General features: G+C 36.7%; 1 protein-coding gene across 1 annotated transcript in view; it reads left to right on the top strand.

Annotated features, from left to right (window-relative positions):
• LOC110025212 (tRNA pseudouridine synthase A) overlaps positions 1-21781 on the top strand; it is a 26418-nt gene extending 4637 nt beyond the window's left edge. The window contains exons 4-9 of the mRNA XM_020725542.1: positions 3-99; positions 17045-17136; positions 18311-18633; positions 20576-20645; positions 20948-21010; positions 21356-21781. Of these exons, the coding sequence (XP_020581201.1) occupies positions 3-99; positions 17045-17136; positions 18311-18633; positions 20576-20645; positions 20948-21010; positions 21356-21541 (831 nt within the window). The 3' untranslated portion in view covers positions 21542-21781. The remainder of the gene's footprint in view (positions 1-2; positions 100-17044; positions 17137-18310; positions 18634-20575; positions 20646-20947; positions 21011-21355) is intronic.
• Positions 21782-23116: the final 1335 nt, after the last annotated feature.

Here is a 23116-nt window from a genome sequence, read left to right as displayed (position 1 = left end):
AGCAGCTTAAAGAAAGATCATTACCAGTGGAAGGCTGCGTTGTTGTAGCTGGACGCACTGACAAAGGGGTGACTGCTCTTCAACAAGTTTGTTCTTTCTGTCAGTTATAAGTTCTATTCGTTTCTTTATTTGTATTAATATTTTTAATCATTATATTTTATCCTTCATTTGGCAAACTTACCCGATGCCCCTTGGTAGTTTCACCTATTTCAGTACTTATATCCCCTTTAATTAATTAATTATGTGAAGATAAAATAATTTAGCCGTATTAATTTTGATTTTTTTCTTTAAACTTAGCTTTCTTAGCCATCATTCCTTTTTATGATGACTTTGAAGTGAGGCGCTCTTCTCTATGTAAGGTTAACTATGGTTGTAGGATTGAAGATTTAGTTTTGTTAATTTAGTGGTGTATGGTTCTATGAACCAATAAATTAGTTTAATTTGGTCAAGTTGAGTTCTTTTTTTCTTTTGTTATATCAATTACCAAGATTTTTTTGTAGTATGAATTTTATATTGTGGAAAGCTTCGAAAATTTTGTTTGGATCAAAATAACATTAGCATTTGGATGGATGCTTGAGCATTTTTTAAGCAAACCATTGAGCAAGATGTTTGACCCGGCATCCTTATCCCCAATGGTTATCATTCCCGAATAATATTTCTGCAAGCTAAGTTTCAAGGCAAAATTTTTTTCCTATTTTTGACTAGTTGTTTAATGATAGTGATGTAATATGTTTGGTTATCTAGATTTAAAAATATCATTCACAATTTGAACCCTAAACCTATAAAGATATTTGACATTAAATTTTTAGCTTTGAATATTGATTGAAACTTTTTTTTTTGACCTTGATCGAAATTCATGATCAAGCATTATCAAGCATTCAAAGTTTATTCAGTCAGTTTTTTTTTTTAATTTAGTAAGGTTTGAAAAATGATCAAGTAAGGCTTGAATAAGTTTCAAACAATGATTGAATGTGGTTCTGATAATTTATTGAAGACACTAGGAACAATGATTGAAGAATGATCCAAGCATGTTCGATCATGATGCAAACAATGGTCAAATAAGTGTTAGTAAGTTGGTCAAACTTTGCTTAATGTTCAAATAAAATTTCTGCAAGATTAAATATAATTTTGAATATTATTCAAACATGTCTTAAAATAAATTGTTTTGCACTCATAATACCTTTTGAAACAAACTCTTTTGAATTAACTTGCTATTATGAAGATGTTTGCTATAATCATATTTCCGTGAGCATTCTACTACTTGGATTATTGACACCAACCTAGGTTTCCTACAACAACAACAACGACAACAATAACAAAGCCTTAATCCCACTAGGGTTCCTAGAAGGTGTGATAAATTACAAAAAGTGTTGGAGATGTTGAAGGATTGATATCAGGCATGGGAGGATGGAAGGAGGCTAATAATCGACGTGATTGGACGTTGTGACAGTGACCTGCTGTTTTCAACAAAAAGTGCGCCTTTTTTTTGTTGAAAATAGTAAGTGAAAGTGGTTTTGACCGCTGTCCGACAAAAAACTATGGTCGAATGGTGAATTGTTGAGGGCGATTCTCCACCTATTCCCAAGAAAGCTACAGGCGCACCACTTGTTAAGGGAAGAGGCTACAACACTCCGAAGAGCGAAAATTCAGAGAACTAACTCTCAAAATTTAAAAAACTTAGGAAAAACACTACAATAAAATCAAAATACAACATATATATAAGTTCAAATAACTATGAAACTAATTAGAAAATAGAGAATTAGGCAAGAACCAAAAAAGGAAGGAAACTTGCAGGACATAATGAAAGAAGATAAAAAAAGAAAAAAAAAATCTCTTGGTTCGGTCTAGATTCCCATAAACATGTGAGCTAGATACCGTGCGTCGTGGTATCACGGGAAAGTCTCTCATCCTGCATCATTCTCTCGGGTATGAGGGACTTCACCCTTGTCTCTAGGAACATCATGCCCTCGCAGTATTGTGATAAATTGACGATATTAAAAGTGATAGAAATATTGTTATCTCCCAGTATGTCAATCTTATAGGCATTGTCATTAATCTTTGTAGCAATTTTGAATGGACTGCCAGCTGTAGGGTTGAGCTTTCCAAATGAACTTGCAGTAAATATCTCCTTCAACATGTTCCATACCATGTCGCCTTCTTTAAATCATAGCTTTCTTAGACTTGTTGGCCTGCTTCTAGTACTTTGTGTTTTGCTTAGCAATTTCTTTCTGGTTTGCTCATATAGGGTCTGAGTATCTTTGACTCTAACCTCAGCATCAGTGTTAAGCTCAAAAGCGGGCAATATAGGGACCAACTTTAAAGGTGTAGGAGGGTTTTGCCCTTACACAATCTCAAATGGCTTATGACCTGTGGCCTGGGGACTAACTAGTAGAACAATTATAGACAAACTCCACTCGAGGAAGAACTAAATCCATTAATTGATGTTCTTTTCGACAAAGCATTTAAGAAGGTTCCCCATACTGCAATTTATTTGTATAAGGATAAGTTGTTGAAATGAACTGAAACTTTGTATGTAACTTACCCCATAAAGTCCTCCAAAAGTGGATGCAAAATTTCATTTCCTTATCTCACTTAATGTTTTGTTGTATACCATGAATGTAAACTATCTCCTTGAAGCATAAGTCGATAGTATGTAACACATCCATTGTCTTATGACAAGGAACAAAACACGTCATCTTGGAAAAATGTTCTATCGCAGCCATAATAAAATTTTTAATCCTCTGTGAACAGAGTTTACCACGAAGTTCATATTCACGTCCAACTAAGGTAGTTTTGGACAGGAAGGGGAGTCTTCAGACCTGTGTTCTGCTCCCGAGTGTTTGCCAAGTGGTGTATCCTACATTGTCCAATGTGCCTCTCACATCTCGTATCAGTCCGGGCAAACAAAAATTCTCTTTCACTAGGGAGACTGTCTTGTCTTTGCTAAATATTATGTCATTCCCCCACCGTGACACTCTTGTAAAACATTCTCCCTGTGTGAGGAATGCACGATCTTATTCTGAAAGAATAGGTATTCATCAAATCTATGATATTGCTCGTATGGCCTATCTTTGCATCACATCCAATTGTCCTCGAAATCTCCATCAACTGCATGTCTTTCAACACCTCAAAAGTAACAACCTTAGATTTCATTATAGTGAGTAATAAGTGGTGATGACTCAATGCATCAACTGCTTTATTCTGACTCTTTTTTTTGTTCCAGTACAATATGAAATGAAGAATTAAATTCCACCCTCGAGGCATGTCGGCCCTTTCACTTTTTTTTACTATTCAAGAATCTCAGGACCTCATAGTCAGTGTAGAGAGTAAATTCATTTGTGAGCAAGTAAAATGATTTAAGTGACTAAGGACTCTCAAGATAATATAAAATTTCGTGTCATAGGCAGAGTACTTTCTTTTAAAATCATTCAAATTTTCATTGAAGAAAGTAATGGGGTGCCCTCTTTGACTTAATACAACTCCAATTCTTTTTAACTTGATACAATTCCAATTCTCATATGGGAGGCATCACACTCAGGACCTTAGTCACTTAAATCATTTTACTTGCTCACAAATGAATTTACTCTCTACACTGACTATTTCAAACGCTTACTTGAAACCTGAATGTGCAAGAACGGGGTTTTGAGTAATATGTCTCTTCAAAGCATCGAAACTAGCCTGAGCATCAATTGTCTGCGCAAAATTATTTTATTTGAGAAGCTCCGTCAAAGGTGTCACGATTGAGCTGAAATTCTTTTTAAACCTCCTATGAAAAGAAAAATCATGAAATTGACGTACTTGAGTAAATGACTGTGGTATGGGTATGAGTCAAGTTGCAATAGTCTCGTTCTTCTTTTGGTCAATCTTAATGTTAGCCACTGAAACAATGTATCCCAAAATACATGTTTGTTGTGTAAGAAAATGATACTTCTTTGGATAACTATATAATTTTGTCTAAAAAACTCAAAAATTCATCTTGAATGTTCCTCCTCTAAACTGCAGTATACTAAGATGTTATAAAAATACAAAACCACAAATTTTTCAATGAAGGCTCAAAAGACTTAGTGACACGGGCATTTCAAACCCTTGGGGGCCAGAACTAGGGCTGTAAAAAAAGCTCGTTGTTCGCGAACAGTTTGTGTTTGGTTTGTTAGGGAGTTTGTGTTCGATTCGTTCGATAACTATCGTTCATTTTGTTAAACGAACTAAACACAAACAATGATGTGTTCGTTTGTGTTCGAATTGTTGTTGTTCGAAATATAAAATAATTTAAAATAATTATATCTAAAAAAATTTATGATATTTAAAAAATTAAATTTTATAAATTATAATATATAATAAATTAATAATAATAATCTATTAATATACTATATTAGTAATTTACTAATATAGATATTATATATTTATATAATATAAGTTGTATAATTAATATAATATATTATTTATATATATTAATATATACAAACTAAAATGTCAAACCGTAAGCCTTGACCCGTGTTTGGCTGTTGGCACTTCGGCCTCCTTTCCCCTCTCGAAAGCTTTCTGTTTTAGCCGACTCTTGTTTTTCTCTCAAAATCGCGAAAAGCTTTCTCTCATTGAGAGCTTAGGGTTGGTTGTTTTTGTTCGTTCTCTAATATCTACTTCTATTTGTTTTCTATAAAGTATATTTGTCAAATCGGTGTTGTATCGACTAGGCGGTATTCTTGGTTCAGTGCTTGGTTGTTCGATATTCTTGCTAGGTTGCTTGTAAGGCTACTGAGGCGTCATCTTTGAGTATATTTTCTTTAATATTTCATATATATCTTCAAGTTCTCTTCTTAGCTTAAGTTTTCATTAATTTCTTTTAGATCTATTTAATTTTTTTGAGTGATACCTTGGTTTTGACATTTTTGGGAGTGAAATACCACATAAAAAAGGTTATATTGTCTCTAGATCTGGTTTTGTTGTGAGCATTGAGCTATGCTTGGGCTATTATGATTCCCTTAACAGAAATCGGGATTTACAGCTATCATCTTGTTGAACATTAGTGTTCATGAGATTTTATGAAGTGATTTTTATGAAATTTTATTATGATTCCTTTAACAGAAATCGAGATTTAGGGGAAATTACATACAAATCACCTGAAACTGGCATCACTCACTTTTATATTTAGGGGTAACTACATACATATCTTTGAAGAAGGCACATTATTGTTATTTTTTGAATTAGATTGAGATCTTGTAGATTCAACAACAGCGTTTCTTTGAGTAAGCCATAGATAATTCAAATAATAAAAACAAAATTGAAATAATTTCGAATAATTCGAACAATTCGCACATTTCGAATTAGTTTCGAACAAATCGATCCGAACACGAACAATTTCCAACATGAGCATATTTCAAACAAACTAAAATTCAAACGAATCGAACACGACGAGCTCTGTTCGTTCGTGTTCGGTTCAGTTACACCCCTAGCCAAAACCCCCACGAATCATCGCGAAGCGGGAGCCGCAACCCTCGAGGGGACGAGCAGGAGATCGTGAACCCGAAAGCATCACAAGAAATCACGATCGAGCAAACTGACGCCCTTCCTTTGGTGACCTTCTTCATATAGGAATAGGGGTGTAAACGAGCCGAACACGAGCGACGACTCGTTTATATTTCGAGCTCGAAAAGTGTGTTCGTGTTCGGCTCGTTTGCTTTACCAACCCAACATGTTCACGAACAAAGAGTCTTTTTGACCATCATAATCACATAGCCATAAGATGTTAAGGGTTAGGGTAAGACTTAAAAATTATTATTTATATTGAAACATCATTTGAATCTAATTTAATAATTTTTATTCTATTTTCTTAATTAATACTTTTAATTGATTATAAATATTTGTAGCTTTGTAGTTAATTAATTTTTTTAAAAATAATACTTATTAATATATATAAATAAACTTGATGAGTAGTATTTCGAGCCGAACACGAGCTTCTTAACGAGCCGAACACGAGCTGTTCGCGAACAACGAGCCGTTTTGACAGCCCTATATAGGAAGATATAGTAGATAATTTTCTAGATTCTTCTTGCCTCCTCACCCCTTTTTTGTGTAGAAATTTTGCTCAGCGAGAGTCTATAAATTGTTGTCCTCTATGCTTGGGGAGTCTGTTCTTTGTGTGTTTGTTTTCAAATCTCTAGTGTAGAGTCTTTTTTTCTGTTTTAGGATTGTATTCGAGGAGGTGATGGTGCTCCGACGACATCTTACTCCGAGGTGGTGTTGTATTTTTTCCATCTCCTTCACTTGTTCTCCCCGACCCTTTGCCTACCTCTCCCTTAGCCGCCAACCACCCCCCATTCCCCTCCATCACTTTGCCACCACCTCTACTTCCTCTACAACCTTGCCTTCCAGCTTACCTACAATCAACCAAACACCGTCCCAACCTGCCCAAACAACCACTCGACATTTCCCTTTGGATCTCTTCCTACAGTCCTAACTTGTGATTAGTCAATTATTGTGTTACCTTTCTGTTGGAGTCGTGTTATTACCCGATTTCTATATTAATAAAACTTTGTTTTTGTGTTTCTACTGTTTCTTATTAGTTCCGGTATCATTTAGTATCCGAGCTCGCCCTACTCTAGTCCCATCCTAGGGTATCCTAGCATCCGCCTTACTCAGTTTCTCTACTAAATTTTTTCCTTTCGATTCCCAACCCTAGCCATGCCACCACAGAGGAATACACCGATACTCTAGTCCCATCCTAGGGTATCCTAGCATCCGCCTGACTCGGTTCACCTCGACCAATTTTTTTCCTTTCGATTCCCAACCCTAGCCATGCCTCCACAGAGGAATACACCGAGCTTGACCTGACAAGAGATTCAATGAGAAATCTGTCATCTGCAACGGAGAATAACAAAGCTGGATGACGAAAACTAAGAATATGTTACCTTCGATCATGATCGGGAGAGTCAAGGAGAAGACAAGGACGAGGTGTGAAATCCATTTCACAGGGAAGATCACAGTGACGAGGAATATCAACTACATCGTTTTGGTATCCAATATTAAAGGAGACCAAGAGAAGAGACCCCTTATGAAGGTCAGTGGGACTTTGTGATCAAGATGTGCGTCCCTGAATTTGAGGGAAACATGGACCCCGATGAGTTTATCGACTGACTGCAATCAGTCGTACGAATTTTCAAATATAAAGATGTACAAGAGGACAAACGAGTCAAGCTACCTAGCGTTATATTAAAGAAAAATGCCACATTGTGGTGAGAAAATCTACTAAGACAGAATAGAAGAGAAGGCCATGAGAAGATGCCTAAGTGGGAGAAGATAAATAAGACAATGCAGAAAAAATACCTTCCACCATTCTATCGTCGGGATATGTTTCTGAAACTCCACAACTTGCAGCTGAGGGATCTTTCAGTGGAGGAATTCACAATCTAATTCGATCACTTACAACTAACGTGCGAATTAGATAGAGCTGAAAGATCATACAACAACCACAATTTTTTCAATGAAGGCTCAAAAGACTTAGTGACGCAGGCGCTTTGAACCCTTGCGGGCCAGAACCCCCGCGAATCATATCACGAAGTGGGATCCGCGAACCATCGAGGGGACGAGCAGGAGATCACGATCTCGGAAGCATCGCAAGAAATCACGACCGAGCAGACTGCTGCCCCTCCTTTGGTGCCTTCTTCATATAGGAAGATGTAGTAGATATTTTTCTATATTCTTCTTGCCTCCCCGCCCATTTTTTGTGTAGAAATTTATGTCCAGTGGGAGTTTATAAATTGTTTTCCTCTGTGTGTGGAGAGTCAGTTCTTTGTGTGTTTGTTTTCAAATCTGTTGTGTGGAATCTTTTTTCCTGTTATAGGGTTGTATTCGAGGAGGTGATGGTGCTCCAGTGGTATCCTACTCTGAGATGTTGTTGCCTTATTTCCATCTCCTCCACTTATTCTCTCCGACCACTTACGTACCTCTACCTTAGTCGCCAACCACCCCCATATCCCTCCATCACTCCGCCACCACCTCTACTCCCTCTGCAACCTTGCTGTTCAACTTACCTACAACCAACCAAACACCATCCTAAGCTATCCAAACAACCACTCAACCTTCCCCATTTCTCCCTATCACCCTGCCAACGCTACCACTGCCTTCTGATCTCTTCCTACAATTCTAACTGATGATTAGTCTGTTGTTGTATTAACTTTATATTTGAGTTGTGTTTTTACCCGATTTTTATATTAATAAAAATTTGTTATTGTGTTTTTACTCTTTTCTTTTTAGTTCCGGTATCATTCAGTATTAAAGCTCGTCCTACCCTAATCCCATCCTAGGGTATTCTAGCTTCTGCCCCTACTCAATTCACCTTTACCAAAATTTTTCTTTCGGATTTCTAACCCCAACTAGGCCACCACGGAGAAATACACTGGGCTTGACCAGAGAAGAGATTCTACGGAAAATCCGTTAGCTGCAACGTAGAATAATAGAGCTGGATGACTGGAACCAAGAATAGGTGACCTTCGACTGTGATCGAATATAAAGATGTACAAGAGGACAAACATGTCAAGCTATCTAGCATTATATTAAAGAAAAATGCCACCTTATGGTGAGAAAATCTATTAAGACAAAAGAGAAGACAATGCAGTGAGAGATAACAAAGTGGGAGAAGATGAAGATGACAATGCAGAAAAAGTACCTCCCACCCTACTATCGTTAGGACATGTTTCTGAAATTCCACAACTTGCATCAGGGAGATCTTTTAGTGGAGGAATTCACAGCCCAATTCGTTCACTTACAACTAACGTGCGAACTGATTAAGCTGAATGATCATGCAGTAGCCCGATACCTTGGGGTACACCGAAGCCTTTCATTAATAATATTGTAAAACTGCAATTATACTGGACATTGGGAGATGTCTAAACATTATTCTTGAAGGTGAAAAAACAACAAATGAAAAGAAGGCAACAATCATCATTCTTGCAGCAATCTTCAGGCATGAAGTCATGTACAGTTACCACGACCAACATGGGTACCCCTAGAGACACAGGCGAACGCCCAGACAAGAGAATGACATTTCAGATCAAAGCTGGAAGAAACAGAAGAAGGGTAGTTCCTCCAACGTGGTACCAGGCATAAGTGTTACCGATGCCACAACTACGGCCACATAACCGTTAGCTGCTCCAAGAGCAGGGTAGTCACACTCACACTCACAGATCAAGGTATCGTGGAAGAGACAAGCAACGAGGAGAAAGTTGAGGAATGGGGTGAGATGTATCAACTACCACCAGACGAAGGTCAGGTGCTCGTACTTCGACGGATGCTACAGGTTGAGAACACGAGGGATCTACAATAGCTCAGCCACAACCTGTTCTACACCCACTATATAGTGAACAGAAAAGTATGCAGTCTAATCATCAACAGCGGAAGCAACAAAAACGTAGCATCGACAAAAATGGTAGAGAGATTTGGACTTACGACTCAGGGACATTCCCAGCCATATTCACTAATGTGGCTGAAAAAGAAGAATCGGGTCAACATTGATCAAAGATGCTTGGTAGACTTTTCGATCAGAGGCCGGCTATAAAACCAGGTGTGGTGTGACGTGGTCCCTATGGATGTCTGCTACCTTCTGCTGGGAAGACCATGACAGTTTGATCGGAGGACTCAGCATGACGGATTTAAAAACACGTATTCTTTCACTAAGGACAAGAATCACATCACTCTACTTCCTTCAATGGAGCTCGAGGTCACAGGACCCCTTATCAACAGAGGACTGAGATACCGACCCCAAACACGAGACCAATACGACAGAGAAGATTTAACGGCCTCACAACCGACATCATACCACCATCTTGACCATTGGGCGGGGGGGGTAGAGTCCACCCTCCGACACATCAGACTGAACCACCTGTGAGCTATTTTGGGAAAATTTAGTAGTAAATGCGGGGCGCACTGTCCCAGAAGATGGGATTGAGGTGGATGCTTGCTCATAAGTGGGAGAAGACCCTCAAGTAGGGTGTTAACGATCTGATTTTGAGCCGAGCTTCGGTTGGCTTGAAAAAAAATTAAATTGAAATTTTCGCTTGTAGCTCAACTTGTTTATTTCGACCTGATCTCGATTCTAACCAAAATTCGAATCAATTTTTTGGGCAATTAATGATCTTCGAGCTAAATTCGTTAAATTTACAGTTATATGTTGTTAACGGTTCGATTTCAAGATGAGCTGGGGTAGGCTCGAAAAAATTTTGATGAAAACTTTTGGCTCGCAACTCGACTCTTATTTCGATCTGATCTCGATCCGAGCCAAAATTTGAATCAATATTCAAGTGATTAACGATGTTCGAGCTAAATTCACAGTCATACCCTCAGCTGCCTCGAAAGACAGTGCAGTCGCCGGTGGGATCCAGGGGTGACTGACGACGAAATGAAAGTTTCACCTTATGAAGTCGAAGCTCCCTCAACTAAAGGAGACCGACGCAGGCACTAAAACAACGATTCAATGCAAGGCCCCTCTTCAAACCCATGGGGGCCAGAATCATCGCGAACCAGTAAAGGGACTAGCTGGAGATCGCGAAGGCGAAAGCATCGCGGGAAATTGTGATCGAGCAGAGTGACAGCCTTCCTTTGGTGACCTTCTTCATATAGGAAGATGTAGTAGCTATTTTTCTAGATTCTTCTCGCCTCCCCACTCCTTCCTTTTGTGTAGAATTTTCCTTTGTTAAGTGGGAGTCTATAAATTGTTGTCCTCGGTGTGTGAGGAGTCAGTTCTTAGTGTGGTTGTATTTAGATCTCCTGTTTGGAGTTCTTTTGCGTGTTCTAGGGTTGTGCTCGAGGAGGTGGTAGTGTTCCGACTGTATTCTGCTCCAACGTGATGTTGTATCCTTCCCATCTCCTCAACTTCTTCTCCCTGACCCTTCTCCTACCTCTCTCCTAGCCTCCAACCACCCCCATATCCCTCTACTCCGCCACCACCTCTACTCCCTCTGTAACCTTGCTGTCCAGCTTAACTACAACCAACCAAACACCATCCCAACCTACCCAAACAATCACCCAGCCTTTCCCATCTCTCCCTATCACCCCGCTAACACTACCACCGCCTTTGCATCTCTTCTTACAGTTCTAACTAGACATTAGTCTATTATTGTATTATCTTTCTGTTTGAGTCGTGTTGTTACCCGATTTCAATATGAATAAAAGTTTGTTTTTGTTTTTCACTATTTCCTACTAGTTCTGGTATCACTTAGTTTATCTATCGCATGACCAAAGGATGTCTTTCACTTATTCCCTGGTTTCATCTTGATCTGATGATAGCCACTGTTCATATTAATCTTGGAGAAGACATTAGCTCCATGCAACTGATCAAGTAAATAATTCAATCTAGGAATATAAAACATATACTTGATTGTCATCTTGTTCACAACCCTGCTATCTATGCACATGCGCTACGGTCCATCTTTTTTTGCCATGATCAAAGCTGGCACAACATTGGACTAGTGCTCTTGCGAATGAATCCTCGGGCCATCATATCCTCAACCCGCTCTTTGTAGCTCCTCATACTTTGTTGGTTGCATCTGATAGGCTGGTCCATTGGGAAGCGTTGACCCTAGGATAAAATGTATATCATGGTAAATCTCTTGCAAACGTGCTATCTAGGTGATATGTTTTCCGTCAAGATGTATGGAAATTGCTAACAAGGGTTGCAATCTCAAGTATTGGCTCCTTTGTATCACTGCCTTCTCACATCACTAAGGCCAATCCCATTGTTGCCTCTCTCATAGCCTGTAGAATGGTAGCACAAGGCACCATGGTGCCGATCTCTGTCTAAGCGCCCATCACTTCTGACACTTTTAATGACAGAAGTACAATATGTTTCTTGTCCCTATTAAAGGTATATGTATTTTTTGTGTCGTCGTGAAGCGTATCTTTGTCGTACTGTCATAGTCAGCCCAATATAATATGACATGCACCCATAGGGATAACATTACACCAAACTTGATCTTGCAGATTGTCCCCAATAAAAAATTTCATCAAATATCTTTTGTTGACACAAATCTCGTTTCCCTTTTGAACCAAGGGAAGATGGTTGGGAATGCTTATGTGTAGAGAGACTCAATTTATTGACCATCTGTTTATATGCCATATTTTCACAAGTATATTCATTTATGATGAGACTACATAGTTTCTCCTTTATAATACCACAGGTACGAAAAATGTTATGGCTAAGCCATTACTGAACTTGTCTAACCGCAAACTTCTCTCGGCCATCTACAGGTAGCTGGTACTTTTCTCCATTTTATTCTTATGAGTCTTCACTTTATGTCTCCTTCACTATAGCCTGCTTTGTAAAAGAAATCAGCCTTTTGTTCGAACGGTTGCCTGTATCCATAAAATTTGAAATATCTTCTGACTGGGAAATGTCTTTGGGGTGTTCGTCTGACCAGTCCTCTTTTCCTTCTATGATGGTTTCTCTTCATGTGGGGTAGGTCTGGATACTCTGGCTGGCGTGCTTTTACAATTTGATTTGAATGTCAAATCTGATTTGGAAGTTGGTGTGGACCTAATACTATGGCGTGCCTTTCTACCTTCAAGGCTAAAGTTTGGACATCTTGTAAGGTCTCTTATTGTTGCAATTGGACCACGTTGCTAATAGACAGTCTCAATCCCCTAAGATATTGAGCAATAGTGCTCTCTTCGGGCTCCACTAATTCACACTTCAACATAAGATACTCGTTCTCAGCAGTGTAATCTTCTATTGAAAGATCTTTTTGCTGTAAGTGATGAAGCCTCAAGAATACAACATGTCTATAATGCACAAGTAGATACTTACATTGCATCTTTCTTTTCATTTTGGATCAAGTAGTGATTTTGCTTTTTCCCTTTCGATTGTTGATGAAGCTTCGAGTTCTCCCACCTTAGAGATGCACTCTTTAATTTTATGTTGGCTACCTTAATCATTTTTTCGAGTGGATTATCCTTGTATTCAATGACTCATTTCACTGTATGGAGCCAATCAATGATGTTGCCTTGATCCATGTGATCGTTAAAATCTGGCACTCAATCTTTGCTCCAAAATCTCGGCGAGCCTACTTTGATATGCTATGCCAAATCATTGAGGTAATGGTTCATCACTGAAAATTATTTGGTGGAAGGGATTCACTTCCTCATCTTGATCTGATGATTCATCGTTGTGGCTATGGTTGACCTCACCGGATTGTTTCCTCTCCAATGAAGCCTCTGCTGTAGGTGGAGGATTTTCCGTTGCATATCTTTCATAACAAGTCCTGGGCACCTAGCTGAGGTTTTCTCTTTGGTGGCATGACGTCATTTCCTTTCGATCTGGTTACAAAAAAATGTAAGATTGCAAATGACTCATTTCACTTTATGTCTCCTTTCAATTGTTTGGTGGAAGGTTTTGGTGATACGTGTTGAGGTAAATTTTTTGTGAAGGTAGAAATGTGTGTGTGTGTCACCGGGCAGCCCTCCCACATCACCCCCTGCTTTTGGTAATAATATTTGTTGTTCCTGTTATGTTTTGGGTTAGGTTCGGTATCACATATGCTATAATATATACAACAACTCTCAGTTTTAAAGTTTGATTTAAAATTTGTACTGAGTCTCTTAGTCTGGTCATGAAAATAATTTCGACTCATGATTTTCTTAGTCAACCACTACAAATGCCATAGCTAAAATGCAAGCATTGGTATCTTACTCTATTGCCACAAGCAAAGTACATTAACGTTGTGTATTTAGAGATGACTTGCCCACAACTAATACTGAGTGAGATGTAGCCTTAAAATCTTGAACACGAACATCTAAAGAAATGTATACAAACCTGAAATGTCTTTCACTGTCACATTACAAATCAATTATCGTCCCTGATTTTTCCTATGTAGCATAAATTTGTAAGATGATATATTCTAAAATAATATTTCAGGGAGCTCTATCATATCAGTGTATCTTGCTCGTAACTCCGCCATACTGTCTCATTGCCATACCGTCTCATTTAACTAATCAATCCCTAAAGATTTAGGGTTTGCTGTGCTCTTATACGCCTAGGGTTTGATGTGCTCTTTTCCCTGATGACATCGGCCTAGCTTTCCTAAAAGGTGTGATAAAGCACAAAAGGTGTTGGAGAGATTGGAAGATTGATACCAGGTGTGGGAGGACGGAATGAAGCTGATAATTGGTGTGATAAAGCACAAAAGGTGTTGGAGTGATTGCCACAACTCCTTCCCTTTTGATGCTGCCCTCCTCCCTTGTTGCCGCAACCCAAGACCACCCTTTCTAGCTGTTTCACTGCTGTCCAGCCCCTCCTCTTTGCCACTGCCATCATTTCTGCCCTTCATCCTTGCCGCCATCACGCCGGGCAGCCCTCCCACATCACCCTCTGCTGTTTGCGTATTGTCCAACACCAGGGAAACAACCGCTTTTGTGTTTTTTTACTTGATAACCGCCTTTTCCACCCCCGTGCCACTTTCCAAACCCTCACCAACCACTACCACCATCCTTCGGATCCACTCTAGTTGTGTTTTTTTATGTATGTTATTGTATTTTTTCTTTCAAATGTGTTGGTTGTAACTGCCTAATTGCTTTTGGAAATAATATTTGTTGTTTCTGTTGTGTTTTGGGTCAAGTCCGGTATCACATATGCTATAATAATTGTTTATATATTTTCATTAAGTTATATTGGTTTTTTTAAAAAAAAATATAAGCCCAGTGCTCATCCCTATCCACATATGTTGGTCTCTTAACACGTATTTAAATCAAAGTGCTGGTAGAAAGTATTTTGTGAGCCTTGAAAGCCTAGTGACAACTCTCAGTTTTAAAATTTGCTTTAAAATTATTTTCGCATGATAAGTGCATGCTCCATAATGTGTCTCTGGAAAATGGCTGATAAAATATTAGTATTATCCATTGTGCGTACTGAGTCTCTTAGTCTGGTCATGAAAATAATTTCGACTCATTATTTTCTTAGTCAACTACTACAAGTGCCATGGGTAAAATGCAAGCATTGGTATCTTGCTCTATTGCCATAATCAAAGTACATTAACGTTGTGTATTTAGAGATGACTCACCCACAACTAATACTGAGTGAGATGTTGCCTTAAAATCTTGAACAAAAACAAAATTTAGAGATGACTCACCCACAACTAATACTGAGTGAGATGTTGCCTTAAAATCTTGAACAAAAACAAATCACATTACAAATCAATTATTTAGAGATGCCTCATTTGTAAGATGATATATTCTAAAACTTGAAATGTCCTTCACTGTCACATTACAAATCAATTATTGTCACTGAATTTTCCTATGTAGCATAAATTTGTAAGATGATATATTCTAAAATGATATTTCAGAGAGCTCTATTCTATCAAGTGATATCTTACTCATAACTCTGCCATACCGTCTCATGTAACTAATCAATGTTATGGTCTCTCTTCACATCTATTATGATATTTTATGGATTTAAATTATGAGTAGATCTCATAAGTTTCTCTTTGGTCTTGTGACCAATGAACAATGACTGAGCTTGTCGGTGGAGGTTTGTTTTGCATTATGATTTATAATCTCAAAAATGTTCAAGTTTCCCAACTTCATGGCTGCCAAGTTTCATGAGCATTTCTCTAATTTTTTCATTCCATATAGATGCAACATTTACTTTTGAACTCTTTTTTGTATTTCAAAGTTTGCTAAAATCAAAACAAGTGAGTGTAAATTTGAATATAAAACTATTATAACAATAAACACTATATTGGAGTTTCTTTCAGGCACTTACTGCAGGTTAAGAGTTATCTATATGTTTTTCATATCTTATATTGTTGTTCATAGCCCCAAGTTACAAGACAAATCAGAAGACCTTCCTCGTCTACTTGTTCTAGGTAGGTCACAAATTCGGTTTGTAGATTGGACGCTTTAGTGTTGCAATATCTATGGAGTCACATCTTTCACAACTTGTATGTCCACAACTTCACCTGCTCTTGCATGTGATATGTCGAAAGCGTCACTTCTGCATGTGGTTTGTTCACATCATCACTGATGGTGAATTGAATGATCATGCTTCATTTTTATTTATATAAAATTTGCTGCTAAAATTTTCTTAGGAGAACTAGAACATGTGAGAGATCGGTGTTGAATGGATATAGATATCTCATCCAAAATAAGAATGTAAGATTGTAATCTATTAGTAGCTCAATCAGAAGAATTGAACTTGTTAATGTGCTCCACCAAAATGGTGCGTCACCTTTGATTTCAAATTTAATTGGCTCTTATCATTCTCTGGCACTTTGCATAGAATATCTTTGAGGTTTTCAAGGGAAGTATAATTTGTACTATCAATTTTTTGCCCTTTTTTTAGCGATTGTTTAATAAATTTGAGCATGTGTTCAAACATATTTGAAAAACATTTGATTATGGTTTGGAGTTTGGACATATTCAGACATGATAAAAAAAAAATAGTTCGAATGAGTTTTGGACATGTGTTTAAATAACGTTTGATTTTGGTTTGGACATTTTTCGAACAGTTACTCTAACAAAGTTTGGAATGCAGTTTTTTATATTCTATCCAAATCTGTGTTAGAGCTCCATAGAAATAACCTAATCTATGAAATACGATAGAAATATTTTAAAAAAAATTCATGCTTGATGATGGAACTCCATTATAGCAGTTGCCTTATCTCCATGAGTGATAAAATCTCAAATAACGAACGCCAACATATGAAACGGGCAGGATGTCGTCATTCTATTGCGATGATATAATATTATTGGGGATATTAATGTCCAAAATGAAATTTTGGGGCGTTTTTCCTCAAGAAAACAGACAATGAACATATTTTTTTAGTTTTACCTGCTTTTGGGCATGTATACTCAAATTTTCTTTTTCAAAAACCACCTGAGATACATTACAAGAGCCTTCATTATTAATTTTATTTTAATTTTTTGTTAGCCACTTTTCGAAGAAGTGATCTTTTACGCTTTAATATGACAATCTTAGGCAGGAGTGCTTATAATATGCCTAAAAAAACACTTGTCTTGCATTTATTGAAATGTGAAATTGCTTCTATTTGTTGTTAACCAGATACCTGGAGAAAAGATGTTAAATGTGGTGATTTGAAGGATGCTATAAATGCAGCAGCCCCAGGAAAACTTAGAGTTTTGTTTATTTCTGAGGTAAGCATTTCTTTTTGGCAAACCTTTTCTACTATGCTGCATTTTGTTTTGTTTTATTACCAAGATGAACCGTAGATCTCCAACTGCTAGTGGGACTTATTTTCGTTAAATTTTTGGGGCATTTACATAAATACCACCCAATTTTTATGTATCTACATATATAGTATCTAAACTTTATTTTTTGCATTTTTACTACCCAAATTATCCATATCACATAAAAAACGCAACATTTTAACTTTGAAAAAGTGAAATACACCTTTTCATGCATAGGTAAGGTGGCATGTATTTAAAAATTGAAGTTCAGGTGTTAGACATGTAAATATATAGGAATTGAGTGTTATGTATGTAAATTTTCCTCATTTTTTGGATGCATTGCTCCTTGTTTTCTGGCTGGTCAAGTGGCCGTTACGATTGAAACCCAAGTTTTTAAAGTATCTTAAAAGATTGTGGTTGGTGCCTTTCGTGTCTCAAACTAAGTGCTGGGTTCTTGCTGACATTAGTTTTTCATGATTTGTGTAAAACTCTTATTTCAATAATTTTTTTTATTGCCATATAAATAGGCTGCAGGTTATTTGACTACAGCCTAATCAGGGGCATTTTGAATGCGTTTAGATTTTTTTATATAAATTATGTCTAGGATTTTGAATGTGTTTCGGACCACAATTTCAATGGTTTTGTGTAAGATAGTTAACACTTTTGAAGCTTTTCGGATGTTTAATCCATTTGTATTGTTTTCCGCTTTTTATTCATTTCCTATAAACTCTTAGTTTATATCGAGCTGTCTCATTTCACATCAGGGAAATTTACATTCCCAGCCCACCTTTCTTTTGTATTTATATATCTGACACTTAAACTTTCATATTTACATAAATAACACCTTGGTGCTTTAAACCTATGTCTGAAAAGGTGTATTTCATTTTTAAAAAGTGATAATAGTGCAATTTTCAATGTGATATTAAAGATTTGAGTGCAGTGTGTGTATATATGAAATCTTATGTGTGACGTATGTAAATGCATTAGAATTGTGTGCTATGTATTTAAAAGCCCCTTTACATTAATATTCTCTTCTCCATACGTCTATACCAGTTAAACGCCCACAGCTGTTGTGATTCTGTGTTAGTGTCCAGAGATGATCCGGGATGTATAGATTCTTAAATAAAGTTGAAAATTACAGGTTCCCCGTGTTTTCCATCCAAATTTTGCTGCGAAGTGGAGGCGATACTTCTATATCTTCCCACTGGAGGAAAGTCTGCATATTCAAGTCAATGATGATCAGATGGACCACCCAAGTTGCAAGGATGAGGATGATGGGTTTTTGCAGCAACAAGAGGAACATATGGACGGAGACTGTGCAAATAAATATATTGATAATGTCAACATACAAATGAAGCCATCAAGCTTTAGTGTGGATAAAGTTAACCAGCTTTTATGCCGGTTAGAAGGAAGGTCTTTGTCTTATAGAGTCTTTGCACGGGATACGAAAGCCTCTAGAAGCTCGTAATTTTCTAGTCACCATGGCTTCCAACATAATATTTTAATGGAAGAGGATACGAAAGCCTCTAGAAGCTCGTAATTTTCTAGTCACCATGGCTTCCAACATAATATTTACGCCTAAACTTCAATTTTTACATATATGTCACATTTCATATGCATGAAAATGTGTATTTCACTTTTTAAAAGTTAAAATACAACAAAAGCAACGAGCCTTTATCCCATTAAGTTGGATCAACTACATGAATCCTTTTTCTCCATTGCATCCTATTGAGTGTCATATTTTCATTTATTTCTAATATATTACGATCATTTTTTATACAATATGCTCTAGTCTTTTTAGATCTACTTTTGTCTTTCTTAACATAAGTTTCTAAAACATCTACTCTCCTAATTGGATCATCAGATGGTCGACGTTTAATGTGAACAAACCATCTTAGACGACTCTCTCTAAACTTGTCCTTCATTGGAGCTACACCAACCCTATCGCTGATATATTCATTTCTTATTTTGTCTAGCCACTCATCCACCTAAGCATTCTCATTTCAGGAACACTTAATTTTGTTTTATGCTTCTCTTTTAAAGGTCAACATTCTGCGCCATTGAGCATTGCAGGTCTCACCACCATCTTATAAAATTTTTCTTTTAAATCTAAGCGGCAGATTTCTATCACAAAATATACCAGATCCATTCCTTCACTTCAACCAATCAATTTGAATTCTACTAATAACATCCCCATCTTCATCACCATCACTTCGAACAATAGATCCGAGATATCTAAAACATTCAAACCTTTTAATAATTTGATCACTCATAGTTATAACTCTACTAATAGAGCTACTACTACTATAACTACATTCCATGTATTCAGTTTTAGATATACTCCAATGTAGACCTCCATAATGCAAGTTTTTCTTGAACTATTTCTCTAGTATTATCCACAAGAAGGATATCATCAGCGAAAAACATACACCACGGTACACCCTCCTGTAAATGTTCATTAAGAGCTTCCATAACTAAAGCAAAAAAATATTTGCTTAAAGCCGATCCCTGGGATAATCCAACTGAAATAGGAAAATATTTGTTCAATCTTCCTTTTGTTCGAACACAAGTAACAACTCTAGTATACATATCTTTGATGACTTGAATATAAGTCATATCAACACCTTTCTTCTCTAGAACTCTCCAAAGGACTTCTCTTGGGTTTTTATCGTAAGCTTTTTCTAAATCAATAAAAAATGTATGTTGATCTTCCTTATTCCCTTTGCACTTCTCCATCAAATGTAAATGCCCTATTTTTAAAAGTCAAAATAGTTGTATTTTTTTATGCAATCGGAAAGATTTGGGCGGCATAATGGCAAAAAATGAAGTTTTGGTGTTATATATGTATGTACATAAGAATTTAATGATATGTATCTAAATGCCCCTACTTTAATTTCGAAACAAAATGCTTTTTATCGAAGTCTTCTTTTTTTTTTGCGTTGGAATTCAGGCATTGTTTTGTTCATCATAGCCATTTATTTTTTTTATTAGTTCACACATTTTTCTCTCAACCATTCATTTCTTACCTTTTCACCTTCATGATGGACATTAGAGAAAAAAGTACACTTTTTGATGAAATTTTATACATAAAATTGTTTTTCCAAGTCTTTTGATTAGTATTTTTTTCGAAGTTGGCGTAGAGTCCCTTTCCTATCACCAACTAAGGAGGCTATCCTCCTGTGCTTGATCTTCGAGGCCTTTCATGCTAGAAGTGCTATACATTTTTTTTTTTCTTTATAGCCTCTTGATTTTAGATTTAATTGAAGTTGAAATTAGTTTTATTTAATCGTTGGCAAACTTCCCCACCCTTCGTACAGATATTGAAGTGGAAAATGAAAAAATGAAAGATGTTGATTCCGCTCGTGTAATACTTGAGTAACTTAGATTTTTTTCCTGTTTATTTCAGGGGCCCACCAACAGAGTGCTTTATATTTCATGCTCGAGCTGTTGAAAGCAAGCTGCCCTGCATCATTAAGGTTACTTCGACTAACCATGTTTTGTATTTATTTATTTATTTGGCATTATGTAAGTAATTATTAAATATTCTTTCCTTTTTTTATATGCTGAATTAATTGTGGATGCCTTTTCTTTAGGTATTTATGAAAATTACTATGGTGTGTTATTTTAGAGATACATAAGTTATGGTAGATGTGATAAGAACTTTTTAGCTTTAGAGTAAAAAAAAATTGATGAAAACTTTCAAGATCTCAGCTTTATCTGACAGATTGCTTTTTTTTGGATGGACGATAACATTCTGTGAATATACTATTATCTGTAGGATTTCACGGAAGAAGTGAAAGTGATGTGCGTGGAACTCGTTGCAAATCGCTTCTTGCGTAAGGTAATTCAAAACTTCTGCTTTTGTATATTTGACTGCGTTAAAATCCCAAAATGGACACCCGGTTATTTTAATGTGGCCAATTTTAGTCTCAGAGTTTTATATTGCATTACTTTAAGGCTTTTGTCTTTTTTAAAAGAAGCCTGACCAAACAACGCCTAAGTTCTTTGGCTATTGAAAATTGATCCAAATTGTTCCCTTAAGAACATCACTTTTGTGTAGAGTGACTAAATTTTGACCATTGTTGTCATGATTTCTAGAGGATGGACCAATTGGGATGAAATTTTAATAATCGGAGGACTAAATTATACCAATTTAAAAGTTAACTCCTTATACTTATTGTTTCAGATGGTTCGTGTGCTCGTTTCCACAGCCATAAGAGAGGCGGCAGCAGGTGCGGATGCAGATGCTCTGCTCAATCTGATGAACGCAACATGCAGGCGCGCCACCGCCCCTCCCGCTCCTCCTGAAGGCCTTTGTCTTGTTGATGTCGGGTATGGTGATTTTAACCATCAGATTTCTTCCATATTATAATCAGCGGTGAGATCTCGTTTTACATTTTTATATTTACATTCATAACAACTTGGTGTCACACAAATTTCTGCATGTAAAGCTGTATTTCACTTTTCAAAATATTGTTTTGATACCTTTGTTTTACATTTTCATATAACTGTATTGAGCTCAGGAAAGAAGACAAACATTAAAGATGGTAAATATTGATCGAGTCCTGTAAAGTAGTTGTTTGTTTCATAATTCTGATTAACTTTTGGGCAATAAGAGAATACTTTTGGTTGTTTGTTATGCTACAGAATGTCTTACAATCTAATCATGTTTTATTTATTCATGCAAGTTTACCTGGGATTAATTTATTTTATTTTTTTAAAACCTATTTTGTAATTATTTGTTACAAATTTATTGCATGTAATAATCTAGATTCATCAAGCCTCGTTTTGTGATGATGCATAAACCTTAAATCAATGTGCCAAATTTAAATTAAGTAGGTATTATTATAATTTTATATATAAAAAAAATGTAATGTCATATTCTTGTAAATTATTTTAAATTTGATTACTTCTATGAGTATGATCAATAGTCGATGATGTTTCAGCATAACTTCTCTGGCTATTCATATTTCATAATTTTATTTAATTTAAATATTAAATAAAGAAAATGATGGATGGTTTTATCATTGTTTGATCTCCCCTATGCAAGGAGGGTAAGAAAATTAAGTTGTTAACGAGACGGTTTCGGGTTCAGCTCGGGTTAATGAGCTGATTTCTAATTGAGTTGGGGCCGGGTCGAAATCAGCTCAAATAAATCGAGTTCGGATTGTCGGTCTTATATTTTGGGTGATTACATAGCAGTTGGGTGCATGGTATATGTAAATGCCATTTCTAGGAAATACTATTTCCTCAAGAAAGCTACGTTTAACACAAAACTACAAAACAAGCGAAGTAAAACAATTACAAGTAAAGCAAAGTTACGTAAAAGTGAAAAGTTATAGCCAAACAAAATACAATACGTCTCTAGAGAACGCAACTTATATATATTTACATGTGTGTGTGTGTGCGCCGCATTCTTAGATCAGTTGGTCGGACATCTGCTTGTCGTCTGTAATTCCCCTCTGGTCCGAGGTTCGATTCCTCCCGAGTGTAGGGTGTGGTACTTGAATTCTCAGGCACATGAAGGATAACCGTGGCTTGCATAATAGCCTTCGCCCATTCCTTTGCATAATAAATATAAATATCAAAACTTGTCTTTATTGAATTATAGGATCATGTTCTCATATAATTAGTCCATATTTCTTATTATAAACTTAAGATCAGAAATTTGTTGACAATTTCAATTTGACATAACATAATTGAGATAATTATCTCATTACATTACAGTACTAGAATCGTATAATCTTTACAAAACCAATAAAAGCATGAAATATATGCGCCGCATACTCAGATCAGTTGGTCGGGCACCTGCAGGTCATTTGTAATTCCCCTATTGTCTGGGGTTTGATTCCCCCCCGAGTGTAGAGTGTGGTACTCGAATTCTTAGGTACATGAGGGATAACCACGGCTTGTATAATAGCCTTCGGTCATTCCTTTGCATAATATA

The sequence above is a fragment of the Phalaenopsis equestris genome, unplaced genomic scaffold (assembly GCF_001263595.1).
Source record: "Phalaenopsis equestris unplaced genomic scaffold, ASM126359v1 Scaffold000294, whole genome shotgun sequence".
NCBI classification, from domain to species: Eukaryota; Viridiplantae; Streptophyta; class Magnoliopsida; order Asparagales; family Orchidaceae; genus Phalaenopsis; species Phalaenopsis equestris.
The sequence above is the reverse complement of the archived record's forward strand: the minus strand, read 5'-3'. Positions and strand labels throughout refer to the sequence as shown.